The sequence below is a fragment of the Euprymna scolopes genome, chromosome 11 (genome assembly GCF_053919585.1).
Source record: "Euprymna scolopes isolate OS-2025 chromosome 11, ASM5391958v1, whole genome shotgun sequence".
Lineage (NCBI taxonomy): Eukaryota > Metazoa > Mollusca > Cephalopoda > Sepiida > Sepiolidae > Euprymna > Euprymna scolopes.
The window spans coordinates 108,596,674-108,618,452 of record NC_136492.1 but is presented as its reverse complement, the minus strand read 5'-3'; the positions used below and the strand labels follow the sequence as shown (position 1 = coordinate 108,618,452).

Here is a 21,779-nt window from a genome sequence, read left to right as displayed (position 1 = left end):
TTCTGAAGTCACGTCGTGGTTGGAGGACCAACATGGGGGGGTTCTACAAAAACAGTCTCCAGAGCTGCATCAAACGATGGGAAAAATGCATAACTCTGGGTGGTTCCTATGTAGAGAAAGACTAATAACTGTGCCAAGTTTCGTTGCTCTACTGCTATGGGAAATGGGTCAGGGGCATTACTTATTGCACACCCCTCGTATAATGTTATTTGATTATATACATGTATATTATATACTGTACTGTATTTTGTTACTAATTTTTAATGCAGTATCCCAGAGTTCTATTATACTTGAAATTCAATATTTCAATGTTGCTCTCACAACATAGCACCACAAATGCTTTACCCCCTCCCTTAAAACTCCCCAATGTCTTTCTATTCAGAATGGGGGAAGCTATTGGTAGCCAATTTTTGCATTATGAATTTGCTAATCTTACACCCTGCTTATATTTGTCTTTTTTTTTTGTTCTTATTTTTAGTGATAAGTTTGATATTTTTTTCGTTTGGCAATTTTTATGTTTGCATTTTGTGTAGAATTGGAATTAGAGATTCTGAAGAAAATAGGTTTATGATAAACTGCCTTCATTTTTGTTTGTTATACACATTTATAAAACAGATGGCTTGTTTTACCCACAAACTTATATAATATTCAATATATTGAAAATAATATACATGCTTTGTACCTTACACAAGAAGTATCCAGGGAAAAATGATTTATCAAACTGACCTACAATGCTTATATATATATATAGAAATATATATATTCCTTCACAGCAGTGCACCCTCTAGAGAAAATATAAATGGCCTCTAAAGCAATATTGCAAAATGCTCCCTCTATGAGTAAAAAGACTAAACTTAAATAGGAATATTTCCCATATGATAATATCAGTGGCTGTGTGGTTATGGATGTTGGATAGAAATCAAAAGTAAATTTCGTCTCGTGTTTAAATCCTGTGAACAATGGTATTATTATATATAGCCACACTAAAGAGTTTGGCCAAGATGAAACATGTGAATATCGAAAAATATTTATTATATCTATCAACAAACACAAGCATAAAAACCTAAAATTGCTTGCGATTGAATGAAGAACCCTATTTTCCTACTTTAGGCCATATTTGTATTATATTCGGTTTAACATGCTGCCATATAATTTTTTTTTTTTTATTTGGGCTTTAATTCTTATCTTTTTTTTTTATTCACATTTCAGCCAATGTAACCTCCGACTATCCTCAGGTGTAGTCACGCTGGATGTTATTATTAAGTGAAAAATGTTTTTTTTTTTTTTTTTTTTTTGGGGGGGGGGGGGGTTAGGGTTAGGGTTAGGGGGGGGGGGCTTTCCCGTGAACATAGGCGTTAAAAATTCAAAACGCAAATAGTGCCAAGTCTATTTCTTTTTTATATTAATATATCCGGGTCTATTGTGTTTTGTTGATATGATGAATATATATTTTTTGAGATGAGGATTTATAATAATTTTTGTATTATGTGGACTATTATTCTGGCATGTGTTTGACATCTTTTAGGAACGAACTTCTGAATTAACCTATCTGGTCAAATGTTTTTTTTTTTGTTTTTTTTTTCACTGTAGTCCATTCTTATTACTTCCTTGGATGTTGTCTTGTGAACTGGACTTGCTACCTCAACTGTTCTACATCTATTCACCCAAGTACCCATCCTTTCTTTTCACATACCCATACCATTGAAGTTTCCTGTTCTACACACATCTATCTCCCATACTCTCCAGATTTTATCTCCCTTCTAGGTCATTTGATGATATTTAATTTTTGGTTTGGTGAGTTCATTAACATTTATTTCGTAGAAGATTTGCGCTTCATTTCAAACTTGGGTAAAGTTTCACTTGATTTTTTTTTATTTGGCTGGCAAATGTATGCCTGCATGTATATCGCACGTTAAACAGAATATCAAATTTGTGCATAATTTTTGGAGTGGGGTTCAAAAGAAATAGTTTAAGTGGAAATAAGTTTTAGTACATGTATTGGCTTTAATCCACCAAGATATAGCCAGTGTTTCCTGGGAATTGCTGAGGATTCTTGTATATTCCTAAGTAGCAAAACCTATGAAACCATTTTATTTTTAACTATCAATCAAATAAAAGTTAAATCATTTTTTTTTTTTTTATGGAGATCCCTCACGAATGCATAACCTATGATATTGTACTTCAAAATCAAATCCCTATCGAGATACTTTAATGTAATTTTTTTTTTTTTTTTTTTTTTTTTTTTTTATACATAGGCATCGCCACTTATCAAGGCCCAGAGGCCACTCGAGGATATGGGTTAAAGAGTGTACAGTAGTCAATTGGACAATATTGTAATCGAAATTCTGTAAATTTGTTAACTTAAGTGGAATGGCTCATCAAAAACTTGTTTACATTGGACTTGAAAACAACCATATTGTAGTCAGCTGGAAAGCAGGAAAACGGAAGGCAGTTCCACATGTGTGCAGTTCTAAGAAAGAAGCTTTGTTCATGGAATCTATGTTTAAGTTTAGGCAGATAAAGAGTGGGGGAAACCATTGACAGTGTTTTCAGCCAGACAAGTGTTTCTTGTGAAAGTTTGGCGATGGGGGACCGTAGATTGGAGCTCAGTCGAGCACTTGCCATGAAAATAACAATAAAACAAAGACAAACTCGCAACATTTCTTCTGTGAGAAAGAGGTCGCAGGGAAGAGAAAAGGACATCTTCTACGAGGCTACAAAGTCTATTTTGAACTATCAAGGCAGGATAAGCCCTTTCTAGCAGCTCCTGCCCAGATGTGGCAACAGTAGTCCATCCTTGGACGTACCTGGCTCTTATATAGATAGAGAATTGCATCAGCAGTGAGATATCTACTGGATCGATAGAAAGATCCCACCATTTTACCAGCAGCTTTGCCAATGGATTTGATGTATGTGCTCCATTTCAGATCAGGAGTAAAGGTCAAGCCCAGAAGCTTGTCAAAACATGAGGTCTCCCCAAGACGAGAGCCATTCATTTCAATTGATGCCAGATGGGGATCAGAGCGTTGATGATGTAAAGATAGAAGCTTGATTTTAGATGCATTAAAAGTAACCAGCCACTTCTTTCCTCATTGTATCATGTACCCAACATCAGAGAGAGAATCGGAGAGAACTTGGTCATTTACGGTCTTAGACGTGCTATCATAGATGATAGTCTCATCAGCATAAATGATGTAAGGATGTAATTTGGAAGATCATTAATGTAGATCAGGAAGAGAGTTGGGCCCAGGATGAACCCCTGAGGGACTCCAGCATTAATACTGTGAGTTTCTGATTTCTGCCCATCAACTACTACTCTTCTGAACCTATCAGAGAGAAATGATTTAATAATTGAGAAAACATTTCCAGCGATACCATAACTGGAGATCTTGTGAAGTAAACCTTTATGCCATACTCTATCAAAGGCCTTTGATATGTCAAGAGCAATTGCCCTAGAAAGGTAGCCTCCTTCAAGAGATTCGCTAATCCTATGAGATAACTATAAGCATATCTGTTGTAGATCTAGCAAACGGAGACCATATTGCATGTCAATAAGGTTGTTTTTGCTGAGGTGGTTGACTACTTTATTTAATATGGATTCCAACAACTTATGACACACTGGAGATTTATTGGCCTGTACTGAGAGGGAGATGACCGATCACCTGAATTCTTAAATACAGGGCATACTGAGGATATTTTCCAGGGTGATGGGAAGCAATTCTCCTTAAGACAACATTTAAACAGTTTTGTAAGCATGGGCGCTGAAGTTTTTTTGAGTACTATAATTGGAATACCATCAGGGCGAACTGCTTTACTGGAATCACGGTTTTTGATTGGCTTGGCAACATCACGTACAGATATTTGTATATCACATAGCGTGTTTTCTGATACAGGATGAAATATTGAGGGTTGGCGGCCTTGGTCGCAAAGGGTAGAATTAGCTACAAAGTTCTTGGCAAAGAGTTTGGCTTTGTCTGATGCTGACGAGATTACCTCAGGTCCAATGATGATAGTTGGGATAGAGCACACGCTTCTCTTCAGGATTCTGTTTGCTATTTGCCAAAACTGGTGGAAACCAAGCCACTGCTCAAATACTTTGGAGTAAATTCAGAATATGTATGGTTGTGGGTTTAAAATATCAAAACTTGAGTTTGTGAACAGACAAGAACTGCAACAAATATATTAGGAAAAAAACTACCCGTTGGATCACTGATTAGACTATTTGAATAAAAGCTAGTTTAATGTTTGAAAAAAAAAAAATAAAGTCCATCAAGGTTAAATAAATATTAGGTTAAATATTAGGTTAGTGTAAAAACGATATCTTTTCTCACATGTTACTTTTACTTCTCCATTCATTTTTTTTTTGCAGGCTTTTCGACAGCATAGACAAAGTTCAAATCTGAACGATTTTCTTGTTCCAGTTCAAACTAAGCTGAAAAGCTGCCAAGACAACTCGTGATATCAAGGACGCATTTGGCCCAGGAACCATTAACGAACGTGTGGCACAACTGTGATTCAAGAAATTTCGCAATGGTGATGAGCCTCGAAGATGAAGATGGTAGTGGCCGGCTGACTGTGGTCCTTAATTGAAGTCTATCCTCGCAAAACCACACGAGAAGTTGCGGTTGAACACTAGGTCAACCACTTAGTTGTTCACCATTTAAAGCAAATAGGGAAGTCAAAAAAGTTGGATAAATGGGTACCGCAAGAATTGAACAAAAAAAAAATCGTTTTGAGGTGTCTTCTACGCTCCTTCTGCGTAACAAAAACCCATTTCTCGAGCAGATTGTGATGCATGATGAGAAGTGGATCCTCTACAATAACCGGTGCCATTCGGCACAGTGGTTGGATGCCGGAGAAGCTCCACAACACTTCACAAAACAGAAATTGCACACAAAAAAAAAAAATGTTATGGTGACTGTTTAGTGGTCTGCGGCTGGTCTCATCCATCAGTTTCTTGAATCCAGGCAAAACTATTATGGTGGAGAAGTCCTGCTGACAAAATTGACGAAAGAAGCTCCAACATATGTGCCTGAGATTGGTCAATATGCCTGCACGTTGCTCAACTGACCTTGCAGAAGCTGAACAAATTGGACCATAAGACTGCATCATCCACCATATTCACCAGACTTCTTGCCCACCGATTATCACTTTCAAGAATCACGACAGCTTCCTGCGTGAAAAATGCTTCAAAAGCCGAAAATGCCAAATCAGCATTGAATGACTTCATTGCTTCCAGAACTCCGAATTTGTATGCTAATGGGATAAATAAACTTGTTTCTCATCGGCAAAAATGTGTAGATTCTAATGGTTCTTATTTCGATGAATAACATTTATGAAAGGAGTTATGATCTTTTAAAGTTGAATGTCAAAAGGTATTTTTGCACTGACCTAATAATAATTGTGGTGAAATTAACTAGTGCTTAATAGTTAGTTTTATTACCTTTGACTTGATAAACAAAATAGAGAGAAAGTAGGAATCACCAAACTTACTTTAATTGAAGTAAAAACAAATCTATATTTTTCAACATTCAATGCTAAGAGAAATGAGGAACTTTAGAAAATTTAGATTAACAATTTAAATAAATTTGTTAAAATAGAAAAAATAAAATTTAATGAGAAAACAAGACACTAGATGTTTGTTACTCGAGTGACAGACAATGAAATGGATTTCACTTTTGCAGGAGGAAAAGCGTAAGTAATTTTTTAATTTTCTAGCTAGGAATTACAATGCTTAAAAAAAATAAAATAAAATCTAAATTATCATTCCTATTACATTGAAAAAAAAAAACTTAAGCAACAAAAGAATTTTTTCAAGTGAAATCAAATTCCTCAGCTAAAAGCTCTTGGCAGTAATAAATGTTAATATATCATAACCTTGTTTGATTTAACAGCCGTTTTACATGCTGGCATGTGTTGGATGAAACAAACATTATGATTAATTTGGAGATGTGCAAAAGATGTTCATGCATTTTATTTTCCAGAATAATCACAAACTAGAGCGCCTTAAAATTTTATATTAACTTTTCTTTTATATTCTTGTCATTTAGAATTTAGTTTTGTCTTTTTTTTTTTTTTTTTTATTAAACATTTACAAAATGAGAGACTACTTTTTAAAACTTAGTTTTCTTAGAGTTCAAGCTACAAGTCACTTGAAAGAAAATTACTTGAATAGATAAACCTCAGCTGAACAGCAATAGTAGAAAAAAAAATAAGTTACAAGTTTTTCAAATTAATAGTTCCTTAAAACAAAAGCTGATATAAGGCTAGTAATCTGATACATTTGTTAGGTTTTTCTAATAGCCATTTTTAATAGGTATTAACAAAAACATCGGAGTTTGTACACATGCATATAATGCAATTTACAAGGTAATTTTTAACGTACAAGATCAATATATTAATACCATCATCACCTATGTCTATGACAAGTGTTCGTCTAAGCTCCAATCTATGGTCTAAATCTGTCTAAAACTAAGCAAAAATTCCATGAGCAGAATTTATTTCCCAGAACAGTCTGCCTGTGAAATAAAGTACTGTTTGCTTCCCGGCTGATTATAATATGGTCGTATTCAAATTTAATGTAAATTCCTATTGAGCCGTCCTCTTAAATAATGTGTTCTACCATAACCGATCATATTGTCTCACCCGCTACTCAACACTTAGTACTTATTCTAGAGTGGCCTCTAGGTTTTGATGTGGTGACCTCCCATGGGGCGGGGGGGGGGGCAACAGTGTAAAAAGAATATCAAGAATACACAGAAAACTCTTTCCTCCCTCCTTGTCTATATATTGTGGGAACTAAGAATAAGGTGCAAATCTTCAATTGGCACTTGGAGAAAGAAATGGATGAATATCAATGTTGACTTTTCGTCTATGTCAGGCATCCTTTTCTGTTCAACCTCAGTCATATGTTGAGAAGGAAAATTTTATAAGATTGCAGAATTATCTTTTGTAAAATTTCAAGTATATTTTAATGCAACAGAGGTTGAAATGTTAAAATTAATATCTTAAACAGATTTTATTTGTATTGAATTTCTGAAAAAGCAAGATGTGCTGGGAATGGAGAGCAAAATGTTTGTGGAGTTAAGAATTAAAAACAAAATTTTACATTTGCATAAAAATTTATGATTTTAAATTAGTAATAACATACTAACACAACGATTAGAGATTTTTAAAAATTTGGTCTTGTGCTTCGTGCATAATTAGAGATAAAAAAAAATGCATTTAAGTAGAAACACTATTACATATCGACTTATGTTGAAATTAATAAAATTTCAACATTAATAACAGATTCATCAAAACTTAAAAAAAAAAAAAAAAAGTATATTTGGTACATGTTTAATTTAATCAAAACATTAAAAAAAAAAAAAAAAAAAATGATATTGTAAGTACTAGTTACGGAATAAAGTTTTCATACAAAAAAAAAATCACTTAATTCGATCAAGTTTGATTAATAAAAGGACAAAATGAAAAGGATTAAAAGAAAAAAAAAAAAAAAAAAAAAAAAAAAAAAAAGACAAACTCTGCAAAATAAGTGAAAGTTTTCTACCCATATTTCAAAATAATCTCAAATTTTGACAAACTTGAAGTGGTGATTAGAGTTATCTCCCCTGGCATCCCCTGCGAAATGTGCAAGAGGGATGCAACACAATTGATCGCATTGTCATTAGATTTTCTTCTGTAATAAAAAAGAAAAAAAAAAAAAAAAACTACTTGATCAAATTAAGTGATGTTTTTTTCTAATGAAAAAAATTCCATAACGAGTACGTACAATAAAATTTTTTTTCACTATTTTCATTTTTTAATGTCTTAATTAAACTTGACAAGTACCGGATATTTTATAATTTTGATCACAAAAGATCAAGGGAGATAAGTCAGTTCGTCATACAGAATTGGCTTCAATAGAAATCGCTAAAATTGCATTATCACTTATAATTTTTTTGAATTTTTACTAACTTATTACCCAATATGTAACAGTGTTTTTATTGAAAATACATTTTTTTGATATCCAATTATAATGCACAAGCACTCTAAAATTACGCAAGATGAAAGGGAGGGGATTGAAATTTAATACCACAGGAGGAAGGAGATCAGATAACTAATTCCCTCTACTCTGCTGTATATTGCAGTAACATTTGCGTCTCTTAAATTCTAAATAAAACTAAAAAACACTAACAAAAAGGTATTGAAACCTTTTTATTTAATAGGTAGAAAAGGGTCAAGCTGTCATAGCTGATGCGCCAGCAGACAAAGGAAGTGGGGAGGGAAAAAGCAAACAAAACCATGCAATAGCAGCCTTTTTATGAAAAGAATAACATTGAGTTTCTATTACTCACCAGAATCCCTATAGTTACTGCTCCCGCCACGCCCTCGTCCCCGTCCCCTTCTGAATCCCCGTCCCCGCCCACTGAGGACACTATCTGTTAGATAACCGGCCTGTCGACGCTCCTCCTCCACAACCTCAGCAGACCAGTCTGAGATAGGGCGTGGAGAAATAGGATCATCACCTTAAAAAACAGAAAACAGTTTGTCAAGAAAAAACTCAAAACAAAATTTTATGCTATAAATTGTTGAAATTGAATAGATTTTTTCATACTTATACTGCATAAGGACAGTGCTATTGTCAGAATCATCTGAGAAGTTTATAGAAACTGTCATAAGTTGTTGAAACGCCTTAACCTTATAAAAAAACAAAATAAAAATAAATATTTGTTTACTATCATTGGTTCATTATGTAAAAATAAAAATTTAATTTAAATATTTAGCTTGATTAGAATGGAAGAATAAAAAAAAAAAAGACTTATTCATGAAAATTGTGTTTTCTTGATTTGAATTTTTAAGTTTTCTAAAAAATTGTCCAATAATTATTCAAAACTTTTTCACTTAATTTTTCATTTAGCTTGGTACTTTCAGAAATCTATTTCATTAAAAAATTTGCCAGCTTCTTTGACAAAAAAAAAAAAAAAAAAAAAATGTTCAGCACCTGACAATTTTCATAAACCGACCGGACTATTCTGACAATAGCAGTCCTTATACTGCATAAGTACCAATTTTTTTTTTTTTTTTTTTAAAGATTTGTTTTGAAAGTTACTTTTTTTTTCAAAAAAATAAAAAAAATAAATAAATCTTGATTTCGTGAGAATATGAGTTAACCAAATTAACATTAACTGAAGGAAAATGAATTTTCATTATCAAGTCAAACTAAAATAAAAAATAAACAAATGTAATTTCCAAACTGATTTTGAGTTAAATTAAAAATGTGCTCATCCAAAATTTCCTCTGTTGAAAAACAAGAAATATGTTCGATGTACATAATCATGACAGAAAGGAAATATTTCAAAAATTACTTATTGATCAAATTGTATTTTTAAAGAAAATTCTAAGCAATTTTTTGAATGTGCTCATGTTAAAAATAGCTTCCTAAAATCTTGCAAATTTTAATTATTTGAAGTTATTTCCTTTATCAAGATAGGCCATGATATCACTGTTCATTTAGCCACAAAATTTAATTTTGTTATTTAAAAATAAAAGTACTTGATTTATATAACTTTTTGTGTACAATATTTTTTTTTTCTGTCAAGGTTATGTACAGCTTTTTCTGTTTTTTTGTTTTTTTTTTAACATAGGGAAGAATTCTGGAAAAGCACCAAATGTTCTTTCAACCTGAAAAGCAAGTTCCACACTTCAAATATAGTTTAGATATTAGTCAAAATAAGTGCTTCCATTTGAACCCTATTTTATCTTAACAGTAAAACTGATGTGTTTATTGGAGAAGGGAAATATAGTATGAATTACCTCCCTTTAAAATGCAGATCATGTAAAATCTTATAAATTTATAAAATGTCCAAAGATTTGATACAAAAAAAAAAAAAATTTTTTTTTGCATGTAGTCAATGCTTTCAGATCATCTTTTACAGTCATCTGCTTTCCACTGATGCCACAATGTTAGATATATGAATTCAGTTTAAGAGTAATTCAGCTCCCCAAAGAGAAGAATCTGGAAAGTGACAAAAACAGCTGGGAATGGACCTGTCAACATTCTCTGGTATGGTTACCTCAGGCATTCGGCAATAAACACACCCTGTTTCTTCTTCAAGAGGAGGTAATATTTAAAGGATGGTTGACAGTGTCCAAGCAAAACCATACTTGAACTTTTAAAGTGAATCCAAAAATAGAGGAATTTTGATTAAAGAATAACTTTATCTTAATAGAAAAATTTTTTTTTTCCATGCAGTAAATGTAAGAAAAATACTAATACAGCATTATATTAGTAATAATTGGTTTCTGAATTTGTTTTTAGATGACAATAATTTGGATCATTTGAACTATTGCTCTCTTTTATTTGCACATTTTGGCTAATGTAGCCTCCGACTGGCTTATGGTGATTTTGTTAAACTTGGGAATGGTTCTGTCAAATTTGGAAATCTGCATACCGAAATCTTTATTTAATCCGAAGATTGAACCTTTAAACTCCAGAAACTAACAATTTAATTTTAGCTCATACTTTATCTGATAATTCTGCAGACAATTCTAGCATGAATTTTGGGAGCCTTAAACCTATTTTTGTTTTTAAATGTATAATCTTACTACATTATATATAAAGATTGCTATATATATATATATATATGTGTGTATATATATAATAGCAATCTTTAATATAAGTGATAAGATTGTATACTTAAAAACATTAGATTTAATTATATCCCAAAATGAATACTAAAATTATCCACAAAAACGTTATGAAGTACTTGGTAAAATTCACTTGTGACACTTTTCTGGAGGTTGAAGGTTTAACCTTCAGTGTGAAATGAATACACTTGTGAATTATTTAGTATTCCTACCTGGTCATGGCTGACAGAATGATAGCTTGCTACCCCTATAAATTAAATAAAGTGTTTGATTCAAAATTCAGTGCAAATTCCAGGATTCAACAAGACACCTGTAGGTCAGAGATTATATCAGACAAAACGTGCAAGCAACACTGAACATGAGAACAGTCTGAAGAATTCAGATACTAATAATTTATAACGTATTTGTTTTTCCTACACATTTTCAAATTTTCAATAAAAAAATATGACTAAAAACTTGACAAGACTTGAAACTAAAAAAAAATTTGTTACCACAAATGTTAATTTTTTTAAGTAAAAATTAGTTTGCAAATATTAAAAAAAAAGCAATAAATATTTTGGATCATTTCCAAATCAAATTTAAAAGTTAATTGTATTTCATTTTAATAAAATGGCCACATTTAGATACTGGTTTATGATAAACCTTATGCTAAATTTTATTATATACACCAAAGATATTACATTTCTAAATTTTTTAAATGATGGTTATTTGTATTCTTTGAATTTTTTATACTATTGTTCTTATCTTGAGTGTCATTTGCACAATGTTTAGGTAGACGTAACCCCCGACCTTCAAGTGTTTCTTGTCAAACTTTGAAATCTTTCCGTCTCACTCAGGAGTGTGCATGGAAAATAAAATAGGTTTTAGGCTCCTAAAATTTATACTAGAATGATCTGCAAGAACCTGAGGCACAGTAGTTAAAGTAATTGGAAAAATTTAGTTGGAAAAGGGATATTCTTCTGAAAGAAGAATTCTCAGTGTGGGCGAGTGAAATACAATTGGGAATTACTTGGGACCTTTATCTGGTCATGGCTGATGGAATGAGAGCATACTATTTCTAGGGATTAAATAAAGGGTTCTGTTTTAAATTCTGCACAGATTGTCAAGTTCGACAAAGATTCCCGGAGTTAGACAAGATACACCCGAAGAAGGTCAGGGGTTATAGACTGAAACATTGTGAACTCAAGATGAACACGGTAATCTGAAGAATACCAATATGAATAACCAAAAATATTAATTTATGAATAAAGCACATACGAAATGTGTACAAATATTCATTAAATTCAATGAAAAAAGTTGTCGGCATGAATCACTAAGTAAAATGAGAAAAAATTTAGAAATTTATTTAATAGTAATCTCAGATTCAGATACAAAAAGTGCAAATCCTTAATATACACAATGCAGTTTTCAAAGCTTTAAAGGGGTAGGGTGCTTTATATATATTTTAAATTTTGAAAAAAAAAAAAAAAAAAAAAAAAAAAAAATTTTTTTAAATAGGTTATCAGGATAAATTACAAAATTGATTTCCTAAATGAAAATATTTCATACAAAAAGTAAGGATCATTTATATTTCCTGCAGAAAAAGAACTTCAATTACTTTCCATTAAAGAATGAAGAAAAAAAAAGTAAATTTTACATGCTAATTATTTTATTAGGTTAAGATAAAGAAATTTCCATGTTCACTTTTGTCTTTCCAGAATCTATTTTACTTTTATGTCAGTAATAAAATATAAGTTAGAAACCAAAATGGATGTCCATATGATGAAGTCAATTCTAATGACCAAAATAGATGCTTCCTATTTACCACATTTTAATCCTTTTCATACCAGAACTACAACAATATTCCTAAAAACATTGCCTACAATCAAGTATATTTATCTACATGGATAAATCGAGTAAAATATTTTCATCATTTTATCCATATGGTCATAAGAGTTCTGGCCAGATTGGAAACAGAAAGAGCCAAGACGAATCTCTATTGTAATTACTGCTTAAAGAATGTTTTCAAATTAAGTTAAGCAATGTATAAATGGGCTGATTACAGACAAAAGTACCTTGAATAAAATCCAATCATTTCAAAACTTATTCTAATATTTTGTGTGTACGTAACAAGAGTAAGTGATTCCACTCCAAATAAACACATCCGAAACAAACTAAAGCATTGGATTAGAAAAAAAAAAAAAAAAAAAAAAAACTAAATACTATTACATTTAATAAATTCTTTTAAAAACAAAGCTGATACAAGTAGTTAATTATACATTCAAACTAATCATCACCATAGACAGTACCTAAAATGTAGGAATGGCGTGTATCCTGGGATGCAATTAAATAAAATCCTATGTCAAGATCAAACAACTTCGAGGAATCCAATAATGAATACAATATTGTAGGGTGTAGTTGTTCATAAATAGCAAAGATATTTAATTTATCATAGAAATAAAGACATGCTCTAGCTATTAATCTAAATCGTTACATTTTTTTTTTTTTTTTTGATACATACTTTAATGTAGTGAATGACATTCTAAAACAGCAAAAACCAATAATTTTGAAGCTTTACTTAAGATAAAAGACTTGAAAAATTCAAGTAAATAATAATTCTTGTAGAAAATCAGATTCTTTGAAGAAACCATCAGCAGCAAATGGAATGTATAGAAGAAATATACTTCTAAGTATCGATCATAAAAGAACTTAAATGAAATACTGATATAGTAACTGTAAATTTAAATTAGCATATCTGAAATCTGTCAATAGAATGCTCTGAGCTAACAGCAGTAACTCCCATCTATATCAGCCGATCTCCTTTGCTCATTCACAAAAACTGCAGATCAAAATGAAACTATTAGCGAAGCGAATGTTTGCACAAAATAAGATTTGTTCAAATATTAATTGTGGACTAAAAATTAATAAAGTTTAATAATCTTAGTTGATTAAATTTTTGAGGTACATTTTTTTTTAATTATCAAATTATAGCAAAGCAAAATAAAACTTTAAAGTCCTTTCTGTTATTGCATATCTTGTACAAAGACGCGCCTCACTGATATATCAAATACAAGTGATTAAAATGCATAAGAGCGTAGTTGGCAGAAATATGTACAGGTTTATTGGACTGAGTAAGAATTTACAATGTCACTGAGAAGTAAAAATAATAATAGAAGTGGGAGGAGGAGGAGGAGGATGCAGTTAGCTGCTGCCTGTGAAGGTTTCAAGAAAACCAAGCTGAGCATGCCAAGCAGGTGATCTCTCTAAACTCAGGCTCAGTGAATCATCCACACAAGCGGCATCAACATGGCACTGTTACATCGTGCTACCGCTTCGAAAGCACTGGAAAAAATAAAAACAGAAAAGTTTCCAAATGAGAGAAAAACTTATAAATCTTATATCTGCTACTTTTTTTTTTTTTTTTTTTTTTTTTTAAATGTTTAATTAGAACTTTTACTTCAGGACATAAATACTATAAAATCTTAATTATTATTGATTTATTCATTTATCTTTTTTTTCAACTTTTAGAACGTTTTAGTATGAGGCATCATTGCTCCAAATCATTCACCTCATTTTGATCAGGACAGAGAGGGGGAGGTTTTACTAATACGATTATGATCTTCAAAAGAGGGGGGGGGACACACCGACTTAAAATTCAAGGATACAATTTGAGATTATCAGTTTAAGAGAACCAAATTCTTGGGAAAGTTCAATTTAAGTTTATATATATATATATATATATATATATATAAACTGACTTATTCAGTGTTCCAGGAGTAGCATGTACCTTACATAATGTAATTAGTTCTACTATAAAATTAAAAATCTAAGTAGACCACTGCTCAGAAGAGATATGTGGCACAGGCCAGGATATTTTTGCCTACTTCCAGAGTGCTCCTTTTTAGGGAGCTGTGTTGACTTCACATTAAAAACCTTGTGTTACATTTGCTTTTTTGGGGGGGGGGGGGACAAATACATACTCTTGTTTAAACATCAAGAAAATTCTTAATTGCAATTGTTTTATGGCACCTCACAAGTGATTTTGTACCATAAAATGACTTGACGATATAGTCACCCAATAAGTTCTAGGAAAGTAGTTTAACTATCTTTGATTTCTTTTATAAGAGCTCGGAGTGATTAATTTATTTCTTTTAAGTAGTCTGATTCATAAGGCTAGGTGAAGGAGTGGATTTCTAGCAGATATTCCTCTATTTTGTACAGTCAACTAGAATGCTTGACAGTAGTTTGTTACGGAAGGTGTAGCTTCCACTTTAAGATATGTACGTCAGATTCAGATTGCTTAACACTTTATTTTGTCTTTGATAAAGAGTACTTCCAACTGTTGGTTGACGCTCATAATTCATCTAAGAACCTATCCCATGATCTGCAAAGTAAACATAAGTTATTGTCATTTTAATTATTTATTTTGCAAATATGTTAACCCTTTACTTTCCTCCAATGCCCACATAGTTGCAAAACAAAGCAAGGATTACCAGTGTCATTGGCATCTTTCTAAAATTTCATGCATGTGAAAAGAATTGCTATCAAGTGCTGTCAAGTTAAGCAAAGTTTCGAAAAAAATGACACTTTCCTGAAACCCTTATTCAGACTTATTTATATTGGTGGTTGCTGCTTATTTCATCCAAATTTCCTTTTTTTTGCTTGTCAGCGTAAAGAGCTACTGATGCCAGTATTCGTTTCAGAGTTCTCCAAATTCACTTTGACTGAATAGGCTACGAATTAGATTTGTTTTGTCAATGTCATACCTAATACCAAAACCCAAGGTTTTGATATTGACCATGGAAGCATAGCATATGTCTTACTAATGGTGTTATATTGTCACAACATTGGCAAATATTTTTTAATATCATTTTGTTTACACTAAAAACAAATGTGCATGCGACACGTACAAAACTTGTCATGCCTACAAGAAATAGAACTAGTGCTAGTTATTTGAATAGAGAAATAAGAAATTGTTTCCTTGTACACTTAGATCTTATAAGGATTCACCATGATAACAGGGTTTGGGTCTAAGAACTTACAAAACAGACCCACAGTGTCAGTCAGGATTGGCATGAATTCATCTATGATGCAACTACATCTGATGACTTATGACTTGAACCACAGGATGGGGGAGGAAAAAAAAAAAAAAATCAAATCCTGTCTGGATCTGTCACTGGAATCAAAATTGACTACCATTTAGCATCAGATTGCAAGGCCCAATAGACAAGTTTTAACTTTTAAACATTGCAAGAAAGAAATTAAAATTTGAAACTTTATTGAAAACTGCATTCATTTAAAAAAAAAAAAAAAAAAAAAAAAAAAAAAAATTAAAGAAAAAAAATGAAAATATTTTTAAATCAAGTAAAAGTGTCTGAAGGTTATGATTCAATGGAAAAGTGCAATTTATGGAAGAGAGTATACTTAAACATGCAAAGAAGCAAATAGGATTCTCAATATTGCATGCATTTAGTAAAATGAAAATGAAAATTTCCAACATGTCTAACTATTCAGTGAATAATGAACCATACAAACCCGACGGATAAAGTCGTTATAAAACGAACCACAGCAAAACCTGAATGCTAACATCTTACCTTGATTGTTACCACTATGCCGTTCATTAGCCCAGCGTCTACCCACACGACCCATGCCCCTTACTCCTCGCAGCTGTGGTCCACGTCCTCTCCGATCATCATATGGATCATTGCTGCCTCTAAATAAATTAAACATTTTAAGAAAAACTTTAAATTGATAGCTTGACATAAAAATTTTACACCCTTTTCAAGTTAACAAATATAAACAGGCTTATAAATAAAAAATATTTTAAAATGTGCACTTGATTCTAGTATGAATGAAAGAGCAATAAGATTTTAAGCAACCCCAGACGAAGAAAATATGAAAAGGATAGACTCAGGTTGACAGCAGTTACTTTCTCTTTTAGTTGAACCTGTAAACTATGTATGCATGCACATTTTTGCTGCCAAAACAGTGGGGGGGGGGGGGGGGGTCATGGCATATCAACCATCTATGAGTTATTTAATGCAAAATAGTTGGTAAATACTAAATACCCAGTATTATTCTGGTATGAGAAGTAAAACCACATGACCGTATATATTTTTGGTGTGAATAGTAAGTGCAATCAAGGTTTTTATTTGTATTTTAAAGTTTTCATATTTTGTTTGCTTTACATAAGTATATTCTCAGAATATGCTGCTCTTTGAAAAGATCCCTCTGCATCAGGCTGCAGTCAATGACTTCAACAAGGCAACAGGCTCCCTCTACCAAAGAAATATCAGCCAAATGGAGAAAAAAATCTGACAGACAAAAATCAGGATTAAAAATAAGATGTTTAAATAAATTATCCCTTTTCTGAATTCAATGAAAAAGTGAAGACCTCATTCTTTAAAGATATAAAAAGTATTTTTATATATTCTTCATGTTAGAAGAGGACTACCTGGTATTGCTCTGGTACAAGTATATATTTTCAGTGTGAATACTAAATTCAATTTAAGTTTTTATTTTTTTAATTCAAGATTGAAACAATAGTTTCCTAGTTTCCACAGGTTCTACCCCATACTAAAATTTCCTTTTTCGAAATTAGAATATTAAATTCTAACTTGAGTATCAAATAGAATCAACATTAATGGATAAAGAGCAGTAACTAAAAATAGTGTTTTAAAAATGTCAAGTACATTGAAGAAATTCAAAATCAAGTTTCAGAAAGAAATATATAAATATATATTTTAGATGTTTTTGCATATCTATGAAAGACTTTTCTCCAGTCACATCACCTAAGTCCTAAACTTATAGAAAAGTGCAATTTGGAGATTCCATTTTCACTAAAAATAGAGTTGGATTATTCACTTCAGTTTGAAATTTTTTTTTTTTTTTTTTTTCAAACACATTGGATGGATGCATCCAAAGAATTCACATTCATATATCATTAGAATTGGAAGCATATCAATTAGCAGCTAAAAAAGAATAAAATAAAAAGCAAATATTTTTATGTATAAGAAACTTTGAAAGAAAATGCATTTCTGAAAATATTTTGCAACAACTTCCATTGACGTCAATACTCCAATAGGCAAATTACAAGTTTATCATAAAATGATACAACTTAAAAACAATATTGTGAAAAAGAGCAATCCTTGCAGGGAAGTATAGCTTACCTTCTTTCCCGGGGTGGGGGAAAATAAGGTCCTTGTGGTGGGCCTGATAAGTTCTTGAGTTGTTGATCGATTTCTAGTTTTTCTTGTCGTAATTGTTCAACCTCCTAAGAATGAGAAAATAAAATAAAACTCTGCATTAAGAATATAGATGTTGGCTAAAGATATTAAGAGAAAAAGAAAACATTCTTTCAGCACAATTAGAGCTCAATATCTTCTAACAAAATTATAAGATGGTAATCTTTAGAACATTTTACTAGCAAGCCCCATGTTCCAGCATTGCCCAGAAAAATCAACACTAAGAAATTCCTGCTCCCACCCCATCTTTTTTTTTTTTACCATTCGAATTTACATTTTACTTCAGTCACCCAAATTAAATGAAGCCATCATAGATGTCAGCAATTAAACCATTAGATTAAAGTATTTTCTGATTATGTTCTTTAATAATTTTAGAAAGATTTCAAAGTTTTTATTTGTTAATGAGCATCCTTGCATCAATGTACAGGATGGAACAATAAAACTGTCGCCCAAGAAAGAACAAGATTCCATTTCTGTTTGACAAAAGCTTTTTTTTCTTTTTTTTTTTTTTTTGTAAAGTGACACAATGTTCAATGAGCAAGATCAGAGATGTGCCGCTGTACAACTTGTGCCATTGTCAGCACTCTCAAAATGCAAATCCAGACAGTTTACCACTTGAGAGCACAGCTCAGTGCCTCAGATGACTTATGGTTATGGTCTTTGGTGTGGTTTCAAGTGAGGGCAAATCATGCCACCTCACATCTTTGAAGTCGGCTTAAAAGTTAACACCAAAGTGTACCTGGATGTGAGGAAGAGTGTGGTGATCACCTGGTGCAATCAGGTGGCCGTTGGCAGACCCTGGATGTAGCAGCAGAACTCCGCAGTGGGCGCAAAGTTCAAAGAGACCCAGGTTTAGCTTCAGAAGCAGTGCTACAATTTTGTACCCTTCTCTCACTGCCCCCTCCTCCATTGGACTACTTCATTTAGTCATACGTCGAGAACATGACCTCCCACAACACCAAAGCCAGCCTGATCGCTACCATCCGCCGAGCCCCCACCAGTGCTTGTAGAAAAGGCATGCTCCCAGTTCCAGAACCATATTAAGGCAGCTATATTAATAAATGTCAGCTCTACTACATAATCACGTTAGCTGAAATGATTTCTCAAGTTTCTAAATACAGCTGTAGTGTTTTCTTTAGGGCGACAACTTTATCGTGCCATCCTGTACATATATAGAGGCAAAAAGTTTTTCATTTTAAATAATAGAAGCTCAATAAAAAATAAAAAATGAAGCCATTTTGTTTATAGTTTTAAAGTGTATGTTGAGAAAAAAGATTGTTTCTTATTTCGAATTATTCAAACTTGAGGATTTGATAATTATGTAAAATAGAATTTTTCTCTTCAATTTGTTCTGCTGTAATAAGGCTATTCTAAAAAAACTAGATTAATTGGTGTGTCAATATAGATGAATTGTGTTATATTAAATTACAGTAATCTGGTTGAGAAAAAAAAAACTTCTGATTAAAAAGTAAAATCTCTAATCTCTAAATTGAACTAATAAAAAAAATAGAATATTAAAGCAAACTGAATGTTAAAATTAGAAATAAGATTCTTTCATCAGAACGACCTAATAGAAGATGAAACTGAATCACAAAATACTTAAGCTATTCGAGCCATTGAAATAGGGGATATCACTTTAAAAGATAACCACAAGTAAAATATATCATTTAGAGACATTAGTTTTTTTTGGTCAAAAGATTATCAATAGCATTTGGCATGCAGTAGATAATGCATGTTAAATGCAAAGTTTCAAGCTTGCACTAGAATAGATATCCTAGGTGCAGCATTAATGTCTAATGGAATACAAGCTAAGTCTACGGTGAAAAGTGAAAAAAAATGCGAAAAATTTACTTCCACCATGACTAATGTTTGTGAGAAGTTTAGAAAAAACCCAAGAGCTAGTTATTGAGAAAAGTACGAACAGACGAACAATTTGGGGCAATTTTACCTATATAATGCCCCTAGTGGGGTAACCAGAGCTATCTCAGAAAATCTGTTGTGACAAAAATTTACTTTCACTATAACTAATGTTTGTGCAAAATTTCTAAAAAAGATCCAAGGTGTGTTTATCAAGAAGAACATGAACAACAAACGGTAATAAATTACTAGGTCCAATCCCTCCTTTGTCAGGGGTCCAGGGTTTATTTTTCATAATAACAAGATATTTTACTGCGTTAATAGCTTAATCTAACTTACTATTTTTATTTAATCCATAGGTCATGGTGGCCTTGGGGATAGGGGTCAATTGCTAAATCACTACCAGTTCATAAAATCCGGCTTTGATAAATTTATTTCCATCATAACATTTAAAGCAGGACTCCAGTTTGGCAATGTAAAAAAAAAAAAATTCCACTTAAAGAAAAAAAGGAGTATAGCAGAGATTTCAGAAATTAAAACTAGAAATCAATAAAGCAACTTACTCTTAAATGTGATAAGTGGAACTCGAGTAAAAGTTTTGCATTGCTGATGCTTTCTACTGTTCCAACAAAGATGAAAGGCACCTGACCCTGAAAATGGACAAATGTGGAGAAGATAAAGCATAGGTTTAAACAAATCACATGATTCAAATCATTTGATAAATATAGATTAATTTTATGTTCATCTACAAAAGTATTAAAAAATAAATAAATAAATAAATAAAAGCTAAATATCTACACCAGCAGCACCGGAAAATCCAAGGATTTCATTTTAAATAAATATTACAGTAGAACTAAATATTTTTACATTAACATTATTTTTAACAGATTTTAGTTTTCATTTTTAAATTTTATAGCAAATTTAATTGAAACATTAAAAACATTGCTACAAAATATATAAATAAAATAATTATATGAATAGATATTAATTCATGTCTAAAGTAGAAAAAATAGAATTAAGATTAAAAGCTACTTTTTTTCTTTTACTACAGAGGAAGAAACATGAAAAGAATGTCATTAAAAGCTTTGTGAAACTTCATATCAACTTTCAATTTGGATTTTTATTTTATTTTTTTAATTAGTTTAGGATATCTAGAAGGATTATATCTTCATATAAAGTTAGGAATGTGTAGATAGCTGTATGTATAGGATGAAGTAATCAATTATGAATTTTGGAATATAGACGCTAGGCATAAAGTGTTGTAATGTGGGTTATATTGTAAAATTTAAACTATCTGTATTAGACACCAATTAATAAATATCCCACAAATTTAAGTTTCTTTGGACTATTTCAAAGAATTTTTAAAAAACAATATTAATACAACAACCCATTTTGAAATTTAAATATCAAATTCATTTTAAATTCAATCCAAGACACCATTTAAGCAAGATTCTGAATTATCTTCAGTCTAAATCTTAAGTTTTAGACATTTTCTAGAATCAAAATCATGTTAATGGAATAAAGATTCTATATGTACAGTCCTGTAATATTGAATGTTAATCTTCATAAAGATGGGGAAAATACCTGAGCAGACTGTCAGCATTATCAACTAGGGGCATCCCAGGCGATTAGCTAATGGCATAACTCCTTCTCAGAAAGAAGGTGAAGCTGTTAGAGAGTGGATATCCTAAGACTGAACAGAACTACCTCACCACGACAGAAACAAAGATACTGCTGAACTGATTTGTTCAAATTCTAAAAAGGTAGATTTAAAAAAAAAAAAAAAAAAAAAAGTTTTTTTTCTTGTCCCAATACATACATTCTAATTATTATCGATATAAGTAAGCTACATAAAAAAGTCCAGGTTTTATTACCATAGACTAAATGCTACTTTATAGCTCGACATTTTTATAATACTATGCTCTACTCAAGTAGTGAGCAGCGTTAAAACACATTAACTCATGCGATAGGTGTGTGTGTGTGTGTGTATATATATATATAAAACACACACAAGAAAATACTATTTCCCTAGACTTCATGAGTCCTTGCTACACAATTTACAAAATCAAA

At 31.6% G+C, this 21,779-nt stretch overlaps 1 protein-coding gene across 11 annotated transcripts in view; it reads right to left on the bottom strand.

Moving 5' to 3' along the window:
- The window catches only part of LOC145288061 (RNA-binding protein FXR1-like), a 134,018-nt gene that overhangs the window by 26,400 nt on the left and 85,839 nt on the right, over window positions 1–21,779 (bottom strand). For all 11 annotated transcript variants that reach the window (XM_080136098.1, XM_080136097.1, XM_080136102.1 and 8 more), the window contains 4 exons: window positions 20,273–20,359; window positions 17,778–17,881; window positions 16,203–16,321; window positions 8,337–8,507 (listed from right to left, as the gene is read on the bottom strand). In XM_080136098.1, coding sequence (XP_079992224.1) covers window positions 8,337–8,507; window positions 16,203–16,321; window positions 17,778–17,881; window positions 20,273–20,359 — 481 coding nt within the window. The remainder of the gene's footprint in view (window positions 1–8,336; window positions 8,508–16,202; window positions 16,322–17,777; window positions 17,882–20,272; window positions 20,360–21,779) is intronic.